The sequence below is a fragment of the Nicotiana tabacum genome, chromosome 4, assembly GCF_000715075.1.
Source record: "Nicotiana tabacum cultivar K326 chromosome 4, ASM71507v2, whole genome shotgun sequence".
Classification (NCBI taxonomy): Eukaryota; Viridiplantae; Streptophyta; class Magnoliopsida; order Solanales; family Solanaceae; genus Nicotiana; species Nicotiana tabacum.
In genome coordinates, this window is record NC_134083.1 from 146,150,146 (window position 1) to 146,174,170 (window position 24,025).

Consider the following 24,025-nt stretch of genomic DNA (forward strand, 5'->3'; position numbering starts at 1 on the left):
ATACACTTTCTCCTACGCGAAAAAGGACACTTTTCCGGAGTTGGACGTGCGCGGATGTAACGACCCGGCTGGTCGTTTCGAGTATTACAGACCAGATTCTCCATTTACTGCTCAAATTGGGCTTTACAGTTATTGTGTGACTTGCCGGGGTAATTTGTTCGGGTCCGGTGAGATTTTGGAATGAATTGGAATACTTAGTTTCAAGGTTTAAAGCTTAAGCTAAAATAGTGACCGGATATCGACTTATATGTAAACGACCCCGGAATGGAGTTTCGATGGTTCCAATAGCTCCGTATGGTGATTTTGGACTTAGGAGCGTGTCCGGTAAATTATTTGGAAATCCGTAGTGGAATTTGGCTTGAATTGCCGAAAGTTGATTTTTGGGAAGTTTGACCCGGGGGTTGACTTTTTGATATCGAGGTCGGAATCATATTTTTGAAATTGGAACAGCTTTGTTATGCCATTTATGACTTGTATGGAGAATTTTAGTTCATTCCGGATTGATTTGCTATGTTTCGGCATCGAACCTGGAATGTTTGATGTCGATTCTTCAAGAATATGTGGTATCACATTAAGCAAATGAGCTCCAAATTCAGTTTTGATTGAAGTATTAGATCCGTATTGAAATTACGGAGTATAGCAAAAAGAATCATTGAATTCGGACATCGTATGAGAGAGTTATGCCTATTTTCGTGTCTGGAATGATTTTTCCGTCGCCGCGAGCGCCCAGGGTAGCGTGGGGCGCTAGCCCTGGCGCTGGGAATTTTTGGGTACTGGAAACTGTGCCACAGGCAGCGCCCCACGCTACCTGTGACGCCCGAAACAACTGAGGGTTTATAAAATGGGGTTCTTGCCATTTTTACTCATTTTTGAGTTTATGGAGCTCGGTTTAGGCGATATTTGGGAGATTTTCATGGGAAAATATTGGGGTAAGTGTTCCTTATCCTATATTGATTATATTTCATGATTCCATATTCATTTACATCATGAATCCATGAATTTATGGAAGAAAAATCAGATTTTTATAAAATCTTCCAAAAATGTAAAATGAAGATTTGAAGGTCAATCCGATGTCGGAATTTGATAATTTTTGTATGGTTGGACTCATATCGGAATGGGTGTTCAGATTTTGTAACTTTTGTCAGATTCCGATACTTGGGACCCATGGGCTATTTTTGAGCTAAATTTCGGATTTTTATGAAAAATTAGCATTTTCATATGGAATTGATTCCTATACCCCGTGTTGATTGTATCGAATTATTTTGACTAAGATTCGAGGTGTTCGGAGGCCGAATCACGAGGAAAAGGTTTATTGGATTAAAGAATTTGCTTGGATTGAGGTAAGTAACTCTTCTAATCTTGGAGTTGAGGGTATGAACCCTGAATATATGTATTTTGTGAATTGTTGGGAGGTGACGCACATGCTAGGTGACGGGCGTGTGGGCGTGCACTATAGAAATTGTGACATAATTGTTTATGTGGAATGTTATAGTTAAATAACCTTGGTATTTTCTATGTGGTTTTATGTGTTAAAGACATTGAGCTGAAAAGCATATTACAAATCATGTTGAGGCTATGTGCCAGTATTATTGGGACCCACAGAGGTCATATTGCTGTGAATTATTGTGTTAAATTGAAAATTCATACTCAGTCATATTCATTTCATTGCATATCATAACTCAGTTTTATGACTCTATTTTGATGCATAAAAATGCTTTGGGCCGAATGCCCTGTTTAATTGAGATGCCCGAGTGGCTTGAGAGGTTTATGACTGAGTGAGGCCAAGGGCCTGATTTATGTTTCATATTCATGGGATCGGGCTGCACGCCGCAGCATGTTGCATATTTATGGGATCGGGCTGCACGCCGCAGCATGTTTGATATCGGCCGAGGGCCTGATTTGTGAGGATGAGTGTGGATCGGGGCTGCCCGCCTGCAGCATACCTGAGTGATTTATGCCATGATTTGGCTTGATATAGCGCTTGGGATGAAGGATCCCCTCCGGAGTCTGTACACACCCCCCAGTGAGCGCAGGTACCTACTGAGTGCGAGTGCCGAGTGATGAGTGACTGGGAGGCATGAGTGATTGTGAGGTATTCCCGAGTGGCAAGAGTGATTGTGAGGAATGCTCGAGTGGCAAGAGTGATTGTGAGGTATGCCCGAGTGGCAAGAGTGATTGTGAGGTATGCCCGAGTGGCACGAGTGACTGTGAGGTTTGCCCGAGGGCTGTATATGAGTGATGTTCTGCCCGAGGGGCTGTTTATGATTTTTATCATTGAGTTGCATCGCATTGGCATGCACACATGACATACATGCATAGAGATGTATTTCCTCATACTGTACAACATCACATCATTCATGAGTTTTCACACATTGTTGACAGATGGGCATAGTGATGCATTTGTTTTACACGGGTTATCCGGAAGGAAAATGAAATATCTTATTTATTATTGACAAGATTTTGGGAGAAATTTATTATTTTCAAACTATTTATATTATTGGAAACTTCGGCAAACGATTTGGGTTTTCACTGGGATATTTGGAAGGAAGAACTATAATTTTTGAAATCATTATTTGGCTGAGTATTTTATCCCTGAGTTATTTATGGTATTATTTGCTTTATGTTGTTATGGATTGTTGTGTACTATTGGTTGTGGACCGACCTTGGTAGAAGCTCGTCACTACTTTCAACCTACGGCTAGGTTTGTTACTTACTCAGTACATGGGGTCGGTTGTACTGATACTACACTTCTGCACATTGCGTGCAGATGTTGGCTGTTGTTGTTGCTGTGCTCGCTGGTTGCAGGACTTGAAGATGTACTTGCGTTCCTATTGTAGCTGCCTCTTGTTCAGGGTAGCTTTAGATTTATAAAACCTCTGTTTATGTATTATTCAAACAGACTATGTATTTATTTTATTTCCGCTTTGTATACTCTATTCTTAGAAGCTCATGATTTGTACTACCAGTTCTTGGGAGATGTATCGGTTTTAGATATTTTCTTTTAATTAATTTCATTGGAATTGGATAGTTGAAAATTGGCTTACCTAACAAGTTGGGTTAGGTGCCATCACGACTAGTGGGATTTTGGGTTGTGACAATTTTGGTATCAGAGCTTTGGTTCATAGGTTCTACAAGTCATGAGCAAATGTCTAGTAGAGTCTTGCGGATCGGTATGATGACGTCCATACTTATCTTCGAGAGGCTACAAGGCATTTAGGATAATTTCCCATCTTTCTTTTCTTATCGTGCGGAATTGATTCAGCTTGAAATATAATTCTTTGAATTCCTTTCACGTATTCGTATGCGCACATGAGTGCTCGGTATCAGCTGTGCATCGTCGGCTTGTGATTCTATGAATGAGGTTCGAGGTGTGTATTTTGTGTTTTGGTGATGGGCCAGTCTAGAGGACTTGAGGCCAGGTTTAGACCGTAGCTTAGGCTTGGTAGCTTCAGTTGTAACCTGTACATTTGGACTCATATGTCCGGTAATATCCCTATGAGTGGAAGTTGTGGCTTGATGAGCGGCGGAATGGCTTTGTGATAAAGATGATGTAAATGCGGGATGTGTTAAGACGATTTGAATATGACGAGAAGTGTTTCCTTGAAATGTAAAGGAAAGGTCATTGGGTGCTTGATTTCCGAATTGATGTGGGGTACAGTCTCTAGTATGAATGTTTTGATGGATCTTTCACATTGTTAAATTTTGGGGTAAAACTAAATTCTCATGTCTGGTTAATGAGTTTGGACTCAGATAGACTAGGTGATTGCATAGTAATTGTGAATGCGAAAGGGTATAACAAGATACCAGATTGAGGCTAAGTAGGTGGATTATCCCCTGCGGAGTAATATACGTAGGAGTATTCCTTATGATGTGAGTAGAGAGTTTCTTTTCTAACGACGGGGTGTATGAGTGGAGATTTGAATCTGAATCTGGTTGAGAAAGTTGACTTGTGTGTTAAGAGGATGAATACAAGCTTAGCGGATGATTGAGGTATTTTTTTTGGTTGGCGTTGTATGAACTTGGGAAGAAGTTTGATTGGACTGACTGTGGCATTATGGCAGTAAGAGAGTATTGGTATTGTGATTTATGGAATGTTTTAATCTATGGCTTTGAGCCAAGTGGGGGAGTCTGCTATTGACAATTTGATTTCATGGTTAGGTGTTAAATTTTAATTTTGGTCTGAGGCATACTTATGGGTTAGCTTTTGCAAGAAGCTATGACTTGCAAAAGTTGAGATCGAGGATGACTCGAATAAGGAAATTCCTGGTTAAGGATTATATTGCACGTATGAATAAATGAAATTTGTGGGATGAGTGAGTTGTTATAGGTGAATGACGTAGTGCACATGGAGTATGAATTTGATATGTGGTGTTAAAGTAGAGTTACTTCTTTGAGTGTTGTGGTGCTAATGTGGCATGTGTCTTTTGGCCCATTTGGGCGGTGCAATTAGATTTGAGCAAAGTGGGTGACTCCCGAGAAAATTCCAGTGGGTTTTTGAATTATATGTAGCAATTGAAAATATTTCCGGACTTGTGTATGGATAAAATCCGAGATTTGCGTTTGATGGTTCCTGGACTTGCAGAAATTCTATATGACTAAGGATTCTATATTTTTGTATAAGGAAGGTAAGAAGAACAATTTCAAATTCGCATAAGGTATTCTCAAAGTGAGTGTTATAGTTGTGGTATTTTTGAAGGTGCTTAAGAAGAATACAGTTGCTTATGGGTCGTAGGGCATTGTGGTTCTATGTTAGGTTGTGAGTTAAGTTGTGGTTAAAGATCGTGGTGTTTTATCAAGGAGGAGTATCAATGTGGAGGCATATTCAGAATAGACTCGGTGAAATAGGACAACTGGGTAGTAGACTGGACCAGTATGGTAATGGTAAGATCAGTCCTTTGGGTAATTACGATGTGGTAAGGTTTTACAGATGTTTTGGTGGCAATATTCTTGGGTTTGGTGACCTGCGTGGCTTGGATGAGTTGGAGAGATTTAGTCCTGGTGGCTTGGTTGTGCAAATGGATTCCAAAGAATTCTTGATGGTTTCTACCGGTGTGGAGAACGTGTTATGTATTGTGATTTCCTCCTGGAAAGAAGCAAGAGAAAGGTTTCTAACTAAAAGGGTATGTAAATTATTGGTGACTCAAAGTTGATAATGGGATTCTTGTGCTTGTCACATGATGGCATAATAGATGCGGTGAGTTGTATGTGATTAAGGTTGGCGTGTGCAAGGTCACGGTTTAGCCTTGAAAGGGAGGTCATAAATTCTTAGAGGCATGAATAGTTTTTCGATGTCTAGATGAATACTATTACTACTTGGTGTTGTATGAGAAGGGGGCGGACTTCAGAAGGTGCACTGTATTTTAACTTACGGATGTATAAATTGGTATTACGATACTTACACTGTTGATAGAATGCTGATATTCAAATTTTGACAAGTGGCACGGAAGAATTTTTTTTTTAAAAGTATTCTCGTGGGATGATCTTGTATTAGAGAGGTGTTAGACATTCGGGCGGTGGAGATGGAATCAAATATGGTGATTCGCGTGTTCTATGGATTTGGAGATTGGGAGTTCTCAAGAGCGGATTGTTTCATGGTTATGGATTGTGAAGGGGTGGCCGGAGCTAGCCAGATGATAGAATGTGTTATGATTCAGTCATTATGGAGTTTCGGAAGAACTTTTATCTATTTGTGGGTAACCCAATTTGATTTGGCGGTCCATTGGTAGGCCCAATTAAGATGTGTATTCTACACCGAGTCGGAATGGTTGGCTCCATACTGCTATAGTTGAGGGATGTGTCATTCGGTTGATGTTGATCTTATTCGTGTTCTGAGATGATCTGTGAGTTGCTCATTTATGTTACGAGAAGTTGTGATTCGTTGGCTATGTGCACAGATGGTGCGGTCCTATTTGAGTTTTATAGTGGAATTTGAGCGTGATGAGTATTTAAGTATTGCATGATCGATTGCGTAATGGTTATGTTCTTTCAGGTTTTGTGTGGTATTTTTGTCATTTGCCTCTCCGTGGTTATTGATTTTGAGCAGGGTGGCTCGGGGTATATTATATGGACCAACGTTTGGATGGGGACACACATTGCAGCAGAGCTATATTAAGGTATGAACCTTGTGTTAGAATCGGGTGATGGTTCTATGGTGTATGATGAATTTTCAGCATTTCGTTATGGCGGTAGTTATTAATATTGCAGGGCAGTTCTCTCATTTGAGTCATTTTTCATGACTAAGTATATTTGAATTGTTGTGTATTGGTGCACTGATGGCATGAGTTGTGGCTGTGAGTTATATTGGAGCGGCATGTCTGTGGAAATAGTTGTGTTTAGTAATATAAGGTAGTTAGACCTCGAATGGGTACTATCATGTCTGATTACGGTATGTTAGGGAGGATAATATTGAAAGTCGGCTAAAAAAAGCGATTATGGTTCTGGTTGGGCGAGAGAGCTCTGTGACTTGTTTATTTCGCGTGTTTCTTTTATTATCAATAGGGTACGAAGTTTTTGGGATGAGGTTTGGCTTGATATGAGGTTTTGTACTAGTACTTGGTTGGTTTGGAGTAATTACTGTGATCGGGAATAGTGCTACGAGCAAGCGAGTTGTATAATATGTTGGTTGATTATATCCGTGGTGATAGTTATGGCTTGATACAGCTTGTTCAAACTCATAAAGTGTATAAATGTAAGATTCGCATCTTGAAAGAAATTCTAAAGGTTGGAAATAAAATTCCAAGGTTTATGGGCTAGAGTTAAATTAATGAATTCAGTTGGATTGTGTTGTCAAGCCTATATGGAATAGGGTGACATGGGTTCACCCCCGGGTACGTGTGTGGTAAGATGAAATGGTGATTTGATGGCTTGGAAATAACTCTTAGCACGTTCGAGGACTAACGTATGTTTAAGTGGGGGAGAATGTAACGACTCGGCTGGTCGTTTCAAGTATTATAGCCCAGATTCTCCATTTACTGCTAAAATTAGGCTTTACAGTTGTTGTGTGACTTGCCGGGGTAATTTGTTCGGGTCCGGTGAGATTTTGGAATGAATTGGAACACTTAGTTCCAAGGTTTAAAGCTTAAGCTAAAATAGTGACCGGATATCGACTTATGTGTAAACGACCCCGGAATGGAGTTTCGATGGTTCCAATAGCTCCGTATGGTAATTTTGGACTTAGGAGCGTGTCCGGTAATTATTTGGAAATCCGTAGTGGAATTTGGCTTGAATTGCCGAAAGTTGATTTTTGGAAAGTTTGACCCGGGGGTTGACTTTTTGATATCGAGGTCGGAATCATATTTTTGAAATTGGAACAGCTTTATTATGCCATTTATGACTTGTATGGAGAATTTTAGTTCATTCCGGATTGATTTGCTATGTTTCGGCATCGAACCTGGAATGTTTGATGTCGATTCTTCAAGAATATGTGGTATCACATTAAGCAAATGAGCTCCAAATTCAGGTTTGATTGAAGTATTATATCCGTATTGAAATTACGGAGCCATAGCAAAAAGAATCATTGAATTCAGACATCGTATGAGAGAGTTATGCCTATTTTCGTGTCTGAAATGATTTTTCCGTCGCCGCGAGCGCCCAGGGTAGCGTGGGGCGCTAGCCCTGGCGCTGGGAATTTTTGGGTACTGGAAACTGCGCCACAGGCAGCGCCCCACGCTACCTGTGACGCCCAAAACAACTGAGGGTTTATAAAAAGGGGTTCTTGCCATTTTTACTCATTTTTGAGTTTATGGAGCTCGGTTTAGGCGATTTTTGGGAGATTTTCATGGGAAAACATTGGGGTAAGTGTTCCTTATCCTATATTGATTATATTTCATGATTCCATATTCATTTACATCATGAATCCATGAATTTATGGAAGAAAAATCAGATTTTTATAAAATCTTCCAAAAATGTAAAATGAAGATTTGAAGGTCAATCCGATGTCGGAATTTGATAATTTTTATATGGTTGGACTAGTATCGGAACGGGTGTTCAGATTTTGTAACTTTTGTCGGATTCCGATACGTGGGACCCATGGGCTATTTTTGAGCTAAATTTCGGATTTTTATGAAAAATTAGCATTTTCATATGGAATTGATTCCTATACCCCGTGTTGATTGTATCGAATTATTTTGACTAAGATTCGAGATTTTCGGAGGCCGAATCACGAGGAAAAGGTTTATTGGATTAAAGAATTTGCTTAGATTGAGGTAAGTAACTCTTCTAATCTTGGAGTTGAGGGTATGAACCCTGAATATATGTATTTTGTGAATTGTTGGGAGGTGACGCACATGCTAGGTGACGGGCGTGTGGGCGTGCACTATAGAAATTGTGACATAATTGTTTATGTGGAATGTTATAGTTAAATAACCTTGGTATTTTCTATGCGGTTTTATGTGTTAAAGACATTGAGCTGAAAAGCACATTACAAATCATGTTGAGGCTATGTGCCAGTATTATTGGGACCCACAGAGGTCATATTGCTGTGAATTATTGTGTTAAATTGAAAATTCATACTCAGTCATATTCATTTTATTGCATATCATAACTCAGTTTTATGACTCTATTTTGATGCATAAAAATGTTTTGGGCCGAATGCCCTGTTTAACTGAGATGCACGAGTGGCTTGAGAGGTTTATGACTGAGTGAGGCCGAGGGCCTGATTTATGTTTCATATTCATGGGATCGGGCTGCATGCCGCAGCATGTTGCATATTTATGGGATTGGGCTGCACGCCGCAGCATGTTTGATATCGGCCGAGGGCCTGATTTGTGAGGATAAGTGTGGATCGGGGCTGCCCGCCTGCAGCATACCTGAGTGATTTATGCCATGATTTGGCTTGATATAGCGCTTGGGATGAAGGATCCCCTCCGGAGTCTGTACACACCCCCCAGTGAGCGCAGGTACCTACTGAGTGTGAGTGCCGAGTGATGAGTGACTGGGAGGCATGAGTGATTGTGAGGTATGCCCGAGTGGCAAGAGTGATTGTGAGGTATGCCCGAGTGGCAAGAGTGATTGTGAGGTATGCCCGAGTGGCAAGAGTGATTGTGAGGTATGCCCGAGTGGCACGAGTGACTGTGAGGTTTGCCCGAGGACTGTATATGAGTGATGTTCTGCCCGAGGGGCTGTTTATGATTTTTTATCATTGAGTTGCATCGCATTGGCATTCACACATGACATACATGCATAGAGATGTATTTCCTCATGCTGTACAACATCACATCATTCATGAGTTTTCACACATTGTTGACAGATGGGCATAGTGATGCATTTGTTTTACACGGGTTATCCGGAAGGAAAATGAAACATCTTATTTATTATTGACAAGATTTTGGGAGAAATTTATTATTTTCAAACTATTTATATTATTGGAAACTTCGGCAAACGATTTGGGTTTTCACTGAGATATTTGGAAGGAAGAACTATAATTTTTGAAATCATTATTTGGCTGAGTATTTTATCCCTGAGTTATTTATGGTATTATTTGCTTTATGTTGTTATGGATTGTTGTGTACTATTGGTTGTGGACCCGACCTTGGTAGAAGCTCGTCACTACTTTCAACCTACGGCTAGGTTTGTTACTTACTCAGTACATGGGGTCGGTTGTACTGATACTACACTTCTGCACATTGCGTGCAGATATTGGCTGTTGTTGTTGTTGTGCTCGATGGTTGCGGGACTTGAAGATGTACCTGCGTTCCTGTTGTAGCTGCCTCTTGTTCAGGGTAGCCTTAGATTTATAAAAGCTCTGTTTATGTATTATTCAAACAGACTATGTATTTATTTCATTTCCGCTTTGTATACTCTATTCTTAGAAGCTCATGATTTGTACTACCAGTTCTTGGGGAGATGTATCGGTTTTAGATATTTTATTTTAATTAATTTCATTGGAATTGGATAGTTGGAAATTGGCTTACCTAACAGGTTGGGTTAGGTGCCATCACGACTAGTGGGATTTTGGGTCGTGACAGCGGACGCGCATCTAGAAGTGTGCCCGCGCACTTGGCCGTGCACTTTTCACACTATTCTGCCCCATATGCGCGGTTAGTGCGCGACCGCGCACTTGCCACGCACTTTTCACCCTGTTCTGTTGGGAATTGGAAAAACCATAAAACATGAAAGTTATAGCCCGTTGAATTACTTTTCATAAAAATATTGTGGAGCCCAAACGGGGTTCCGAGCAAAACGTTATATGCATTTTACTAGACAATACGCAATATGCCTGCTCGATTCTTCGTTTCGTTTTACTATCATCCTTTGATCCCCGAACACGATCCCGACTTAATTCTTTGGGCTTTTACTCAGACTTCAAAGCTCCAAATCACTTGAATTCATTCCATAACATCTACATAGCTCGGAATCACTCCTACAAGGCATAAAAGACACAATTAGTTCAAAACACTAGCGATTAAAGCTCAAACTCAACTAAAGTACAGTAAATTGGAATGTAATAATCGACCAAAACATGAGATTATAGCCTACCATCAACACCCCACACTTAAACCATTTCTCGTCCTCGAGCAATCAATCCACACTTTATATAGACACAACCTTACTAAGCAACTCTCCTAACTCATCACCCCTAGAATATTTAAAATAGACTAAGCACAATAGTGTATCATCTTCACCTCAAGATTTGACTCACAAGTACCACGCATTTTTCACAACTCACTCACTTACTTTAACATAGAGGTCAATGACATTACCTTTCCTTCATGAATCATGTGCCTTCACACAACAAACGAGAGTAGTTCCACACACAATAAAAATTAAGAACAATCAGGAACTCAAGATAGAAAGAATTCACTCACTCTCAGAAACAACATTCATATGCCACAAAAGATGAACCATAGGCTTGCCCGTAGTGTACTCCTCAACTAATCGAGTTCATTCAGTCAAATATCAAATAGGACTTTAAATGGTTGTAATGTAGGCTGCAGGATGGGTATGATACATTTAGATATAAGAGTGACTACACCTCCCTAAGCACTTTAATACATACATTACATTGTTCAAACCCCACACTTATGTCAAACCATACTCCACCTTAACATCAACATGCATTAACTCCCTATTCTTTAAGCACAATTGCATCAAGAGTTACCACTTATCAATGAATCTCGTTCACAACAATACAACTATTTTTTTTCTTTTCTTGTTCAATTCAAGTGGTTCTTACTTTTTCAAAAAAAAAATGCACCTTTCTCCTTATTTCATTAGTTCCACTCAAAAGCTAAACCAACTACCCCACACTTCAACTTTTACAAAGTTCATAACAATTTTAAGTGCTCATGGGAGGTAAATGGTTCAAATAGATGGTCAATTCAAACAAAAGGGTAAGGCTTATAATGTGGTTACCAAAGAAACAAGATTATAGGATCAAAGGGGTTAACTAAGATACATAACAATTAGGTGGGTAAAGCATATAAATGGCGCAATAAAGAAATGCCTATATCACTTCCAAGACTGAATAAAATTACTATTTCGCTTTGCAAACACACGGGGCAAGTTCTAGACATCAAATGCAATGCATGGAATAACACAAAACCTCACACACACATGGCACATAACTCACTCAGGATTGGACTCATCAAGATACTTTAGTCTAAGCAGTTAAGCAAAGTTAAGATCATACACTTTAAGGTACTTACACAAGAGTCAAAAACTGAGCGTAAGCGTCACAACCAAAGCACTCACTCTTATCAAGGCATAACCAAGTCAAGAAATATTGCTTTCAATTCAAACCAAATCACAAGGTTTCCTATACCTAACAAAAATAAAAACTAACTACACCCGATTCAAACAAAATCCTTGGAAAAGAACCGCGGCACAAAGAAAAACCAAGGGGGAATTAATACACTACCTATCAAACGAAAATATTTTTGTCTTTTCCTTTCGACTTTAATCCCTTAAGAAACCCGTCGAATGATATCCATCGTCGGGAAAAATCGAAAATTTTCAAATTTTATATATTTTTAAATTTTTTTCTCTATCTCTACTACTCAAACTAACAAAAGAAAACTAAAACTAATATATATATATATACATACATACATACATGCATACATACATACATACATACGTACATACATACATACATACATACATCATATCCCCCACCCCACACTTTAAGTTGTGGCATGTCCCCATGACACATAATTAAAAAGCATAAGGTAAAGAAAACTTCCCTAAATTTTCTTCTTTTCCGAGAACTTATGAACTCCACCCCTATTTCTGAATCCATTCCTCGTTTTCTCTCCTTGGGGTTCTTTATGGAGCTCATTAAGCCCAATTCTTCTAAGGATACCTGCAAGATCCACTCTTTTCTTTCTTTCTTGTCCTCATCTTGAGCGGTGAATTGCTCGTTCATGATGATCCTTAACTTGTTTCTGCGTTCTTTCACAGGATCAATCCATACATATTCCTGTAAATACCCAAAAATAAAATTCACATGATCAATGTTAGAATAAGAAAACAAAGAAGAAAGGTCAAGTGAATATTCCTCTGGTATGTCCAAAACTATTTGTTTCTCATTCTCTTCTACTACATGTTGCATATGTGGAAAAGTGGATGGGGGTTTCAACTCTTCTTCTGTTGCTTTACACTCAACCACAACCTTATTCTCGATCATCTCAGTTAAATTAAAGTCCTCTTGAATAGTGGAAAGCTCTCTCTACGGATGCTCATCCTCTTGGGCAGGCTCATTCTCACAGGGTATCTCCTCCATATATTCACCATCACAACGCAATGAGCTTTCTGAAAGTGTACTTATTATTTGACTCACTTGTGTTGTTAGGTTGTTAATGGCTTCATCATCTTGTGTAAATCTCTCTACCGCCTTATTTATGAACTTATACAAAAGCTCTTCCAAACTATCATTCTCCCCTTGAGGTGGTTGTCTCACTTCGCTTCCATTCCAGTCATAATAAGGGTATTTATCCCAACCAGAGTCAAGATTGTGCCCATATGAATCCTCATACCTGTACGAACTAGAAACAGAGTGAGACTCTTCAAAATATGAACAGTGGGAAGAATACATACCTGCTTGACAATCAACCCATAGATGATTTCCATCACATTTAAAACACATAGCAGACCGCTAATATTATTCAGTTGCTAACTCTTCAACCGTTTTCTTAGGCTGGTTGTACTCCATCTTCACAGCATTTAGAGTTCAATATCTACAGTATCTTCTCCAACTTATTAGGAACTACAAAACAAATCTTGAAAAGAAGTTAACTAATAAAGAAAATAAAATCAAAAAGGAAAAAGAAAAAAAACTAAACCTTAATTCCTGAATTAGCACCAAAAACTATTTCAAACACCATTGATTGCCAATCCCTGGAAACGACACCAAAATTTGACGAGCGCAAAACCAGCGTATAAACTTAGGATCGCTAATCAAAGATATTATAGTATTAAATCGTCTCCACAGGGATTGGTTTCAATAATGTTCTATTAATTCTTCAGCTTAACACTATCCAGAATAATCAACCTTTTGATTTATGTTCTTATTGACTACAAATAAACTATGATTATCAGCTGTAAGAAACTGATGATACCCGAATGATTAGTAAAAATAAAGGAATATTGATGAGAGAGGCAAGGGTGATGACAAGATATGTGATCAACTATTGCTCCGGGTAACTCTATGCTAAATTCACTCTTAGCTTCTATTGATTCTCTCGATTTTAACAGATGATTGAGCTACTTCAAAGATTTCAAATATTTTTCCGAATGAATTTGATTCCCTTAGATATCCCAATAACAGGCCCTATGAATGTATGCACAAATATAGTGAATGAATGATCCTTCGGAGAACACCTCTCGATTATTCTCCTAAACTGGGTAAATCAATAACTCCTTAAGCTCTTTCAATTACCTAGAAGAGACGTAAAATCAACCTAATTAAGATAACACAAATCTAATAGCATTAAACTTCTCTTTCAATTAAAGTAAGACGACAATAAACCTTGCAATTCAATTAATAACTCATTCAGAAAAGTCGGGCAATTAACATAGAGTAAAACCCAAAATAATGATTAATTCACAACATCCGTCAATAACCCTAAGGAGAATTACTCCATAACAAAGAAAGTATTCAAAACGAGAGTACTAGAAGAACAAGAAGACATTACAATTCCCAAATTCCACCTAAACTTTCGTATTGAGTGAATTTGATCAAGTATATCGATTTCCAGTTGCTTCCTTCTTCTTCTCTCTCCAAAATTCCTTCTCAAAATGCTGGTTCCCCTCTTTTTAGACAAGCTGGGCTTCATATAGGTCAAGGAAAGTCTCCCCCAGAATTACAATTTTAGCCCTGCAAAATATTTCCTCGGAGGGACGTGCGCGGCCGCGCACCTGGGCAGGTGACCGCGCATCTAGCCGCGCACATTTGAAAGTTTCTGCTTCACTTGCGTGGCCCAGTGCGTGGATAGTGCGCGGCCGCGCACCTGGGCCATTTTCTGCTCTTGTTTTATTTCTTCTTTTTAAGAGTGCGAACCTCCGTTTATCCTCGAACGAGCTCCCAATGTACTCCATAATCTTTTACTTGGCCCCAGTGCTCCATATTAGCTCAAAACGATTTCTAACCCTATTATAGCCCGAAATTTCTCTTGCAGAGCATAAAGTAATTAGTCAGAGCAATTTAAAACCATTTATTACTCAAACATCAATAAAGTGCAGCAAATTAGAATGCAAATAGTGGCCAAAACACATAGTTATAGCCTACCATCAACACCTCACACTTGAACCATTGCTCGTCCTCGAGCAATCAAACCACGCTTTACATAAATGCAACCTCACTAAGCGACTTCCCTCCCCGGCAGCGGCGCCAAAATTTGACGAGCTAAAAATACAACACAAAATTATGCTCGCTAGTCGAATATAGTATAGAAAATATCATATCCACAGGGATTGGAGTTAAACAGCGTTTTCGCAGCTTCTAGTCTTATTGCTATTCAAGATGATCAACAATTTGGATTTGTGTGAATTAACACTAAAATTAACTAAAAGTCTAAATTATTGGCTAATGACAATCGCAACAAGAGTAAGCAAGAACATACGAAGGGGAGAAAATAGGGGTTGATTGGATAGGTGCAAGATACTTGTTTGGGAATTAACTCTAGTTACTTCACTCTATGGTTCAAGTGAGTCTCTCGAATTCACTCTATTATTAGTTCGAACGTTCAGTAGAAACTCCTCTCTCGATTAAGTCTCAACCTCACAATATAAACTAAGTTAAGCTCAGTGAAGATATGCAAGAATTCGTAGTGGGTTAATCTTTAGGAGAACCTCTTTCGATTATCCTCCTAACTAGGTCTAAACAATAATTCAACTAGCCTCTTTCGATTACTAAGAAGAATCAACGAATTCAAGCAATAAGATAATGCAAAATATCACAAATTATGCCTCCTTCGATTATATAAACATGTGAATATATATGCAACAATAAAAATACCCAAAATAATTCAATACATAAAACTAGAGTTAATATCTACAAACAATTCTCAAAACACCAAATCCATCAATTCCTAAGGAAGAATTACTCCATGGATACAGAGAAATTCATCACAATTAAGTTTAAGTCAAAGGAAAACATAAAACATCCAAACCCTTGTCTTGAGTGAGGATGAATGGTGAAATCCTTGTGCTCTTGCTTCTCCCTCTTCTCCTTAGCTTCCTTAGGTCTAAATTATGTCAAAAGTCCTCAAAATACCATTTTTCTATGTATATATACCAAGTAGGGTCGGGCCCAAATAAATACATCTTCTCCTACGCGAAAAAGGACACTTTTTCGGAGTTGGACGTGCACGGCCACGCATTTGGAAGTGTGCCCGCACACTTGACCACGCACTTTTCACATTGTTCTACCCCATATGTGCGGTCTGTGCACGGCTGCACACTTGCCGCACACTTTTCATCCTGTTCTGTTGGGAATTGGAAAAACCGTAAAACATGAAAGTTGTAGCCCTTTGAATTAGCTTTCCATAATATATTGTGGAGCCCAAACGGGGTTCCCAGCGAAGAGTTGTGTCTATTTTACTAGACACTGATTAATTCATTTCGTTCCACTATCATCTGTTGATCCCCGAACATGATCCTGGCTTAATTCCTTGGGCTTTTACTCAGACTTCAAAGCTCCAAATCACTTGAATTCATTCCATAACATCTATATAGCATAGAATCACGCCTACAAGGCATAAAAGACACAATTAGTACAAAACACTAACTATTAAAGCTCAAACTCAACTAACGTACAGTAAATTGGAATGTAATAATAGACTAAAATATGAGATTATAGCCTACCATCAACCGCCTGTCGTGGATCGGCGTGGCATCGTTCCCCTCATTGTGGGTGTCACTAATTGAATCCTCAAAATAAGGTTGGTCTCCTTGAATCTCAGTATTGTGTGTGTTGTTAACACCATTATCTGCTATTTCTTATGGTTTTTACTAAGACAAATAATCAAAACACGTTAGTAAAATAGGCAAGGATTAACTTAATTACACGACTGTCTAGGCCTCATGGCGGGCGCTAAACTGTTTACCCGTAAAATGGTATAATTGAATTTATACGTGGTTTTCAGACAAATGAATTAATTTGATCCTAAAATAATGACAGAAATGTGCCATACTTAGTCTTGAAATGAAGAAGAAATCACGAAAAATAGTAATTCCGGGGGCAGAGTTTCCGGGCACAATAATGATAAAACCAAGGAACAAGAAAGTAAAATTGTAGAAAGCTTTTAATCGATTATAATGTAAATTTTCCAGAAAAGTCATCCCCTTACAATGGTAATAGAGCTCACTACTTATAGTTACATGTTGGCCTAAGTAAGTTTGTTTTGATGATTGACAAAGAAACACATGCATGAATCAGGTCCATGGACAGTGTACATAGGTGACGGGCAGAATCAAGCAAAAGGCATGCACATGAAAGGAATAAGGAAAAGTGGTTATTTATGATAATCCCTGAACGAAAAAGTTGCATATTTGACAAGGAGCAGGACTCCTTACTTGAAGAGAACACTATCCAAGATAAGGAAGAAGTTAGAAGTTGAAGATAACTAGAACTCTTCCACCAAGGAAGAGTAAAGCATTAGACTCCTAGTTAATCTTTATTTACTAACTCTATATATATCAGTTCTGTTCTCTTTTACAGGCGATGCACACATACTGAAGTTAAGCACGAATTGAGAGCAAAATAGCAAGGCATTTTGTGAGCAATTCCTGTGAGATTTAAGAGTACGCTCCTGAAGCTACACGAACCAGATTGAAGAACCAGCTCCATAAAGAGTTATATGTGTCTTTCTTTATTTCTAGTTCAAAGTGTAGTAGGCATTTTGAGTTGTACCTTTCAGCTTTCTAAGAAGCAAATTGTACTAGGTACCTGAGTTGTATCTTTCAAGTTAGAGGTAACTTGAAGTAGTTGCAACAGCCTGTGGCGTGTTTCTATAAGGGTTAGAGTTAATCCTAAGTTTAATGGCTTATTGGTATCGAGTTAACGGTTTAACGGACGGGGAACAGATTGAATTTTTTTTATTAACGGCTTATCGGTTTGGGGGAGGATTATTCAATTTTCTTAACGGATAATCCGTTAACCCGTTAAGAATATATATATATATATATATATATATATATATATATATATATATATATATATATATATATATATCAAAAACCTTCCACTTCTTCCAGTACTTTATCTCTAAGTTCTAACACCTAATTCCTAAATAATCAGAACCCTAACACCTAAACTTCAACCAGCAGCCACCAGCAGAATTATGGTTCTGTTTATTCGACCATAATTCAACCAGCTTCAGTAGAAATTCAACCAGCACTCCAGCAGCCACCCGCAGTACTCTATCTTGTCGACTTTCAGACTTCCAGCACTCTATCTTAGTGCCCTAGTATGAAGAGCAAGCTCATATTTTTGCTTTTTAAAATTATAAATATGGATCCAGCACAGCCTTTGTGTTAATTATTAATATATTGTTAATGAACAAGAAACAAAGGGAAGGACCGCACGTTTATTATAATTTTGCTTCGTTTGTGCTATGAATAAATTAATAAAAGCTTAGATACCATTATATTTAATGAGCTAAACTACTGAAATTGTTCATTTGCATCTAAACACATGCAATCACATAGTTATCTCAATGAAATTTGATATCCTTGTATGATCCATGTTATAGCTAGCAAGAGTTACAGTGACATATCCATTAGAACTACTTTTTCCTTAATTACATCATATCATAGTCTGCTTTGGGATGTAATGTAGACTACAATGTATTCTGCTTTTTTCACTCTACACCACATGACACACTACATCATTCTTATATAGGCGTTAACAGACATGTATGTCTGGACTCAATGTGTAATTTTTTATTCTAAATTTGTATGCTAGGCGGTCAACAAATAATTAATGCACGCAACTTAGATTGAATTAGGCCGATAAACCGCTCGATAAGAGCTAAACCGATATCAATCTGCCCGATATCTTATCGGGTGGCTAGCGGATTAATACATTTAAAAGCCGATAATCGTTAAGCTAAATCGTTAATAGTAATTAACCGTCCAATCCGCCCGATAAGCAGCCCTAGTTGCAACAGGCTATGACGTGTTGCTATAAGGGTTAGAGTTAATCCTTAGGTTTGTAAGAGGTGGTAAACTCTAGTTGTATTGTTCAAGTTAGAGTTAACTTGAAGCAGTCGCAACAGCCTGTGGTTGGTTGCTGTAATCCTTAGGTTTACAAGAGTTTGTAAACTTTGTTGTTGGCTCAGAGTTGCAGTGAAGTGTTTGGAGAAAATCCTACTGGGTAGTAAGTCGTGATTTTTTCATCTTTTGAGCCGGGTGTTTTTCACGTAAAAATTCTTGTGTTCTTTACTTTCTGCATTATTTATTCTGCAACTGTAGTGTAAGGAATGCATAGAAGAACCAGGTCCTTCGATAATCTAGTGCACGTAAAAATCAGGCACCACACAAATCACCCCCCTCTTGTGTGGTATTGGAGTATAAAACACCATTACACCTAGGGAATAAGGACCTAGGATCAAGCCCCTCTTCAATGCCAATTATGAGGGCCATTGAAGAATGTGTAACGGCATGCATGAATGCCATATCTTTTTGTACCAGGCAGTGCACTAAATGCTGTGGAATATTCTCCATGAAATGCTACCAGACGAAGGGTATTTATTGCCTCTTTATGAGTGTCATTCCTTCCTGTAACAAACAGGATAATTGCATTTGGTTCTAACTGTCCCCCGTCTTAAGTTTCACGTGTCACTCTCTTAAGCGGCCACTTAGCATAGCGTACTTTACTGTATACAGCAGCGTGACCAAATATTTTAAATTTTCTCAAAAAAATAAAACGAAATTCTTGATAATTTTCATCATTTCCATGGAACCTATGCACGTAAATGGGAGGGAAAACTATAGAAATAAGTTTTAAAAAAAAAAATAGATACCATTTATCAACAATTAGTCATTAAGTCATGATATAAAAAGTAGGAGAAAAAAATTATCAATGACATACAATATTGGGAAAACACCTAGAAAAGTAAAGATGTACCATGATGCCAAATGTAGCACCTTCCGCTATCTTTATGAGCAACAACATAAGCATTGTTTACTGTGCGAAACATGTATCATACATGTATATATGGGATACACATTTACTATAAACGAGATATACATGGTATATATATTTCATCTTATACTTCAAATTTTTAATTAAACCCACCAAATCGTCCAAAAATTGAGATCTCAAACTTCTTAAGTTATATTAAATCTATTTCAAATATCTAACAATACCCACTCGAACAAATTTCAATTTTCGGAAAACAAAATACTCCCTCTAATGCACAAGAAAAAAAATATAATGTGAATTTTGATCTTTTGCAAAGCACAGCCACAAGTGGGCAGTGTCATACTATTTTCAGTAGATTTTCACATTAACTGAGCTAAAGAAGACTAAATAGATTTTACTTTTTCCATTTTCCCTGTAGCTGCTAGAGAAGTTAATAATCAATTAAAAACAAAAGCGCACACAATATATGAAAGAAATGCAACAAAAGCATCACTAACTAGAACAAACTAGTGCTCCATTTGTTATTAAACACTTTGAAAACTAGCACAAGCAGTGGAAAAGCTCCACTGCCATATTACAGATTACAGGCAAGACAGAGCATATTGTCATGCCTTTGTTTCATACATAGACTACAGATTAGCAGTTAGGACTTAGAAAACAGCAACCTTGGACTTCTGGAGATCATTCTCTACTTTGTTTGCATATTCAGATTCTCCTTCACAAATAAAAGTTCCATTAACACTAAAGTAGTTACATCCCTTCATGCCTGCGCAACAATTAATGCATATCTTGGATCACAATTTCGGGGACAAGCTTTTGAATTTCTAGGATCAGACTCTCCTTCGCAAACAAAAGTTCCATCAACACTGAAGTAGTTACATCCCTTGATGCCTGCGCAACAATTGGTGCATATTTGATTGTTCTTCTTTTCTTCAGAACGCGGGCAAACCCCATAGGTAATTCTTGGATCACAATTTCGGGGACAAGGTCTTGGATTTCTTGGATCAAACTTTCCTTTACAAACAAAGGTTCCATCAGCACTAAAGTAGTTACATCCCTTCGTGCCTGCGCAACAATTGGTGCATATTTGATTATTCTTCTTTTCTTCTGAACTCCGGCAAACTCCATAGGCAATTCTTCCATCACAATTTCGGGGACAAGCTTTTGAATTTCTAGGATCAGACTCTCCTTCGCAAACAAAAGTTCCATCTGCACTGAAGTAGTTACATCCCTTCGTGCCTGCGCAACAATTGGTACATATTTGATTGTCCTTCTTTTCTTCTGAACGTGGGCAAACCCCATAGGCAATTCTTCCGTCACAATTTCGGGGACAAGCTTTTGGATTTCTAGGATCAGACTCTCCTTCGCAAACAAAAGTTCCATCTGCACTGAAGTAGTTACATCCCTTGATGCCTGCGCAACAATTGGTGCATATTTGATTGTTCTTCTTTTCTTCAGAACGCGGGCAAACCCCATAGGTAATTCTTGGATCACAATTTCGGGGACAAGGTCTTGGATTTCTTGGATCAAACTTTCCTTTACAAACAAAGGTTCCATCAGCACTAAAGTAGTTACATCCCTTCGTGCCTGCGCAACAATTGGTGCATATTTGATTATTCTTCTTTTCTTCTGAACTCCGGCAAACTCCATAGGCAATTCTTCCATCACAATTTCGGGGACAAGCTTTTGAATTTCTAGGATCAGACTCTCCTTCGCAAACAAAAGTTCCATCTGCACTGAAGTAGTTACATCCCTTCGTGCCTGCGCAACAATTGGTACATATTTGATTGTCCTTCTTTTCTTCTGAACGTGGGCAAACCCCATAGGCAATTCTTCCGTCACAATTTCGGGGACAAGCTTTTGGATTTCTAGGATCAGACTCTCCTTCGCAAACAAAAGTTCCATCTGCACTGAAGTAGTTACATCCCTTCGTGCCTGCGCAACAATTGGTACATATTTGATTGTCCTTCTTTTCTTCTGAACGCGGGCAAATCCCATAGGCAATTCTTCCGTCACAATTCCGAGGACAAGCCTTGGCATCTGCATATTCCACATTGCTTACAAGCAGAGACATTCCTACAACACAGCCAAATTAATTACCTCATTGGTGTTGCACAATGGATTCAAGTAGTTGGGTAAGAGAGAAACTTAAAGAAAGGAAAATATATAAAATCCTCCTCAAAGTAGTCTGCTTAAACCCGTTACAACCTTTAATTATGTGGGAGTCTTATTACCCGCCTGAACTCGTTTGAGGTGATATTATTACCTCCTTATAACGCCCAGATGAAAGACAGTGTATTACGCTCCTCTTAAAGAGAGAGATGAGAAAATATGTTTTCTCTTTTATCTTTTTCATCATTTCTTTTGTTTAATGTTTTTCCACTGTTTAAATTCTTTTCTCATTTATTTTCTCCATCCTTGCAAATAAGAGAAAGCGGGGTAGAGGGGGTTGGTATGGGGGGATGCTGTAATTCTGGAAGCAAGGGGGGGGGGGGTGCTTGTGCCTTTGTGGTGGTGGAGTTGGGGCAGGAGCTGAAGAAGGAGAAGGGGATGGGGGGAGGGCGCTGGTGCCCTTAAAGAAATGCAAATTTAATGTTCAATTACAGCAAAGTATCGAAGTTTAAAGAAAAGCCTTACCAAACAAAAAAGAAAAAAAATTAAAGATCAAAGTTTTTTTTTATAAAATGACACGTGGCATAACAAGATTGGCGCGTAACAATACTATCTTTCTAAAAACTAAGGTTAGCCAAGAAAGAAATTAATAATACCACTTTAAGCGAGTAAGGGGTAATAGGACTTTCCCACATAATAATACCACCTTAAGTAAGATCATGGATAATAGGAGTCTCCCAAAGTTAAAGATTGTAACGGAGTAACGTGGACTATTTTGAGGGGATTTTTATGTATTTTCCCTTAAATAAAGCTAAAAAGAAAAGCCTTACCAAATAGGAGGAGAGCAAGGAAACTAACTCTGTGAACAGCCATAACTTACTATCTCCTGAGTTTACTGTTTTTCTTTTTGAGGATGGAGAGTGTTATCCTATTCATCTATTTATAGCAGATGAGCCACCTAATAAAACAACGCATGAAAATGACTTGACATTGACGACTTTATTTCACTTATAATACTGTAAATACACGTGGCTTTCACTTCCTAGTGCCCATGTAAAACAGTCCTTTTGAGTATTTTTCAAAAATTAAACTATTAGTTATTTGATGCATATAATTAAGAGTTAATACCCTAAACTCCCCTCAAACTATTATATTTTTTTATTTTCTTATTTAAATTATTCGGTATCTCCAAAATCCTCATGAACTATATTATCCTTCATATTAAAATCCCATTATTGTTGATCTGACATAACGTGTGTAAACACTCGCTTGATAGCGCGTTGTAGCTGAAAAAATCATCAAAATGGCTCATATGACATAAATAATGGGTAATTAGCCTAATCCTCTTTCATATTTATTTTTTTTAATAAATATTCTCCTTGTTTCAGCTATATCCACCTTTCTTCCTCATTTTTTCACTATTCTTCCTCTCTCTTTTTTTACCTTTCTTCTTTATTTTTCACCTTCTTCTTCATTTTTTAACCTTTTTTCTTCAGTTCTCCATATGAGTTTCCTCTGAAAAAAATTCTTCCTCTCTTGTTTCCTATGAAATGATTTCTTCTCTTTCTTATTGTAGTCTTCTTTCTTGTCTTACACATATTGTTGAAAGAATACTAATTTAAATCTTCTGATTAAACTCAATACCTTGTAGTAAAATTAAATATTTTGAACCTTCTTTATGTAATCTGAAATTAGAAAATGTAATTGTTGGCCAATTATTTTTTCATTTGCGAAATTTTAATTTGTGTAAACTTTTTATGTATTATAAGATGATTTTAAGAAATGCAACACTATATGCCTTTATTTATATTTTTACTGTGCTACAAAGTAAATATAAATAAGGACTTATTCAATTGGAGTTTAGCATAGAGTACAATCACAATTAAACCTAAAATTAACACAGTACATTACATATTATTTTGGCCAAAACTCCTAAACTTAATCAATCATCCGAGAGTAATACATCATGAATAAACTATATAAAGAACTTTTTACAAATCATAAGTTAATATACTTAGACAGACGCACCTTTAAAAGCCCAACATGAGGTTTTAATATATAGGAGAATATAGTTCGGAGGGTGATTGGGGGAGGGGGGGAGGGGGAGAGGGTGGAGACATCAGATAGTTTAAGTAGGTAACTGACAAAAAAATAATAATTTAGGCGAGTTTTAGGCTAAGTTAAATAGTCATGTGTAGTGCTATATGGCACGCACCTCTAAGACTACAATTAAGGCTTTTTAATATGAAGGACAATATAGTTTCGGAGGTTTTGGGGACACAGAATAGTTTAAGTAGAAAACTGACAAAAATATGATAGTTTAGGGGA

At 38.0% G+C, this 24,025-nt stretch overlaps 1 protein-coding gene across 1 annotated transcript; it reads right to left on the reverse strand.

Moving 5' to 3' along the window:
• Nucleotides 1–20,082: 20,082 nt before the first annotated feature.
• Nucleotides 20,083–22,655, reverse strand: LOC107821006 (uncharacterized). Its single transcript, XM_075252569.1, is given in 3 exon segments — nt 20,083–20,372; nt 20,375–21,661; nt 22,528–22,655. Coding segments are annotated over 3 exon segments (1,467 nt in total). The 5' UTR covers nt 22,571–22,655; the 3' UTR covers nt 20,083–20,235.
• Between the last annotated feature and the right edge of the window lie 1,370 nt (nt 22,656–24,025).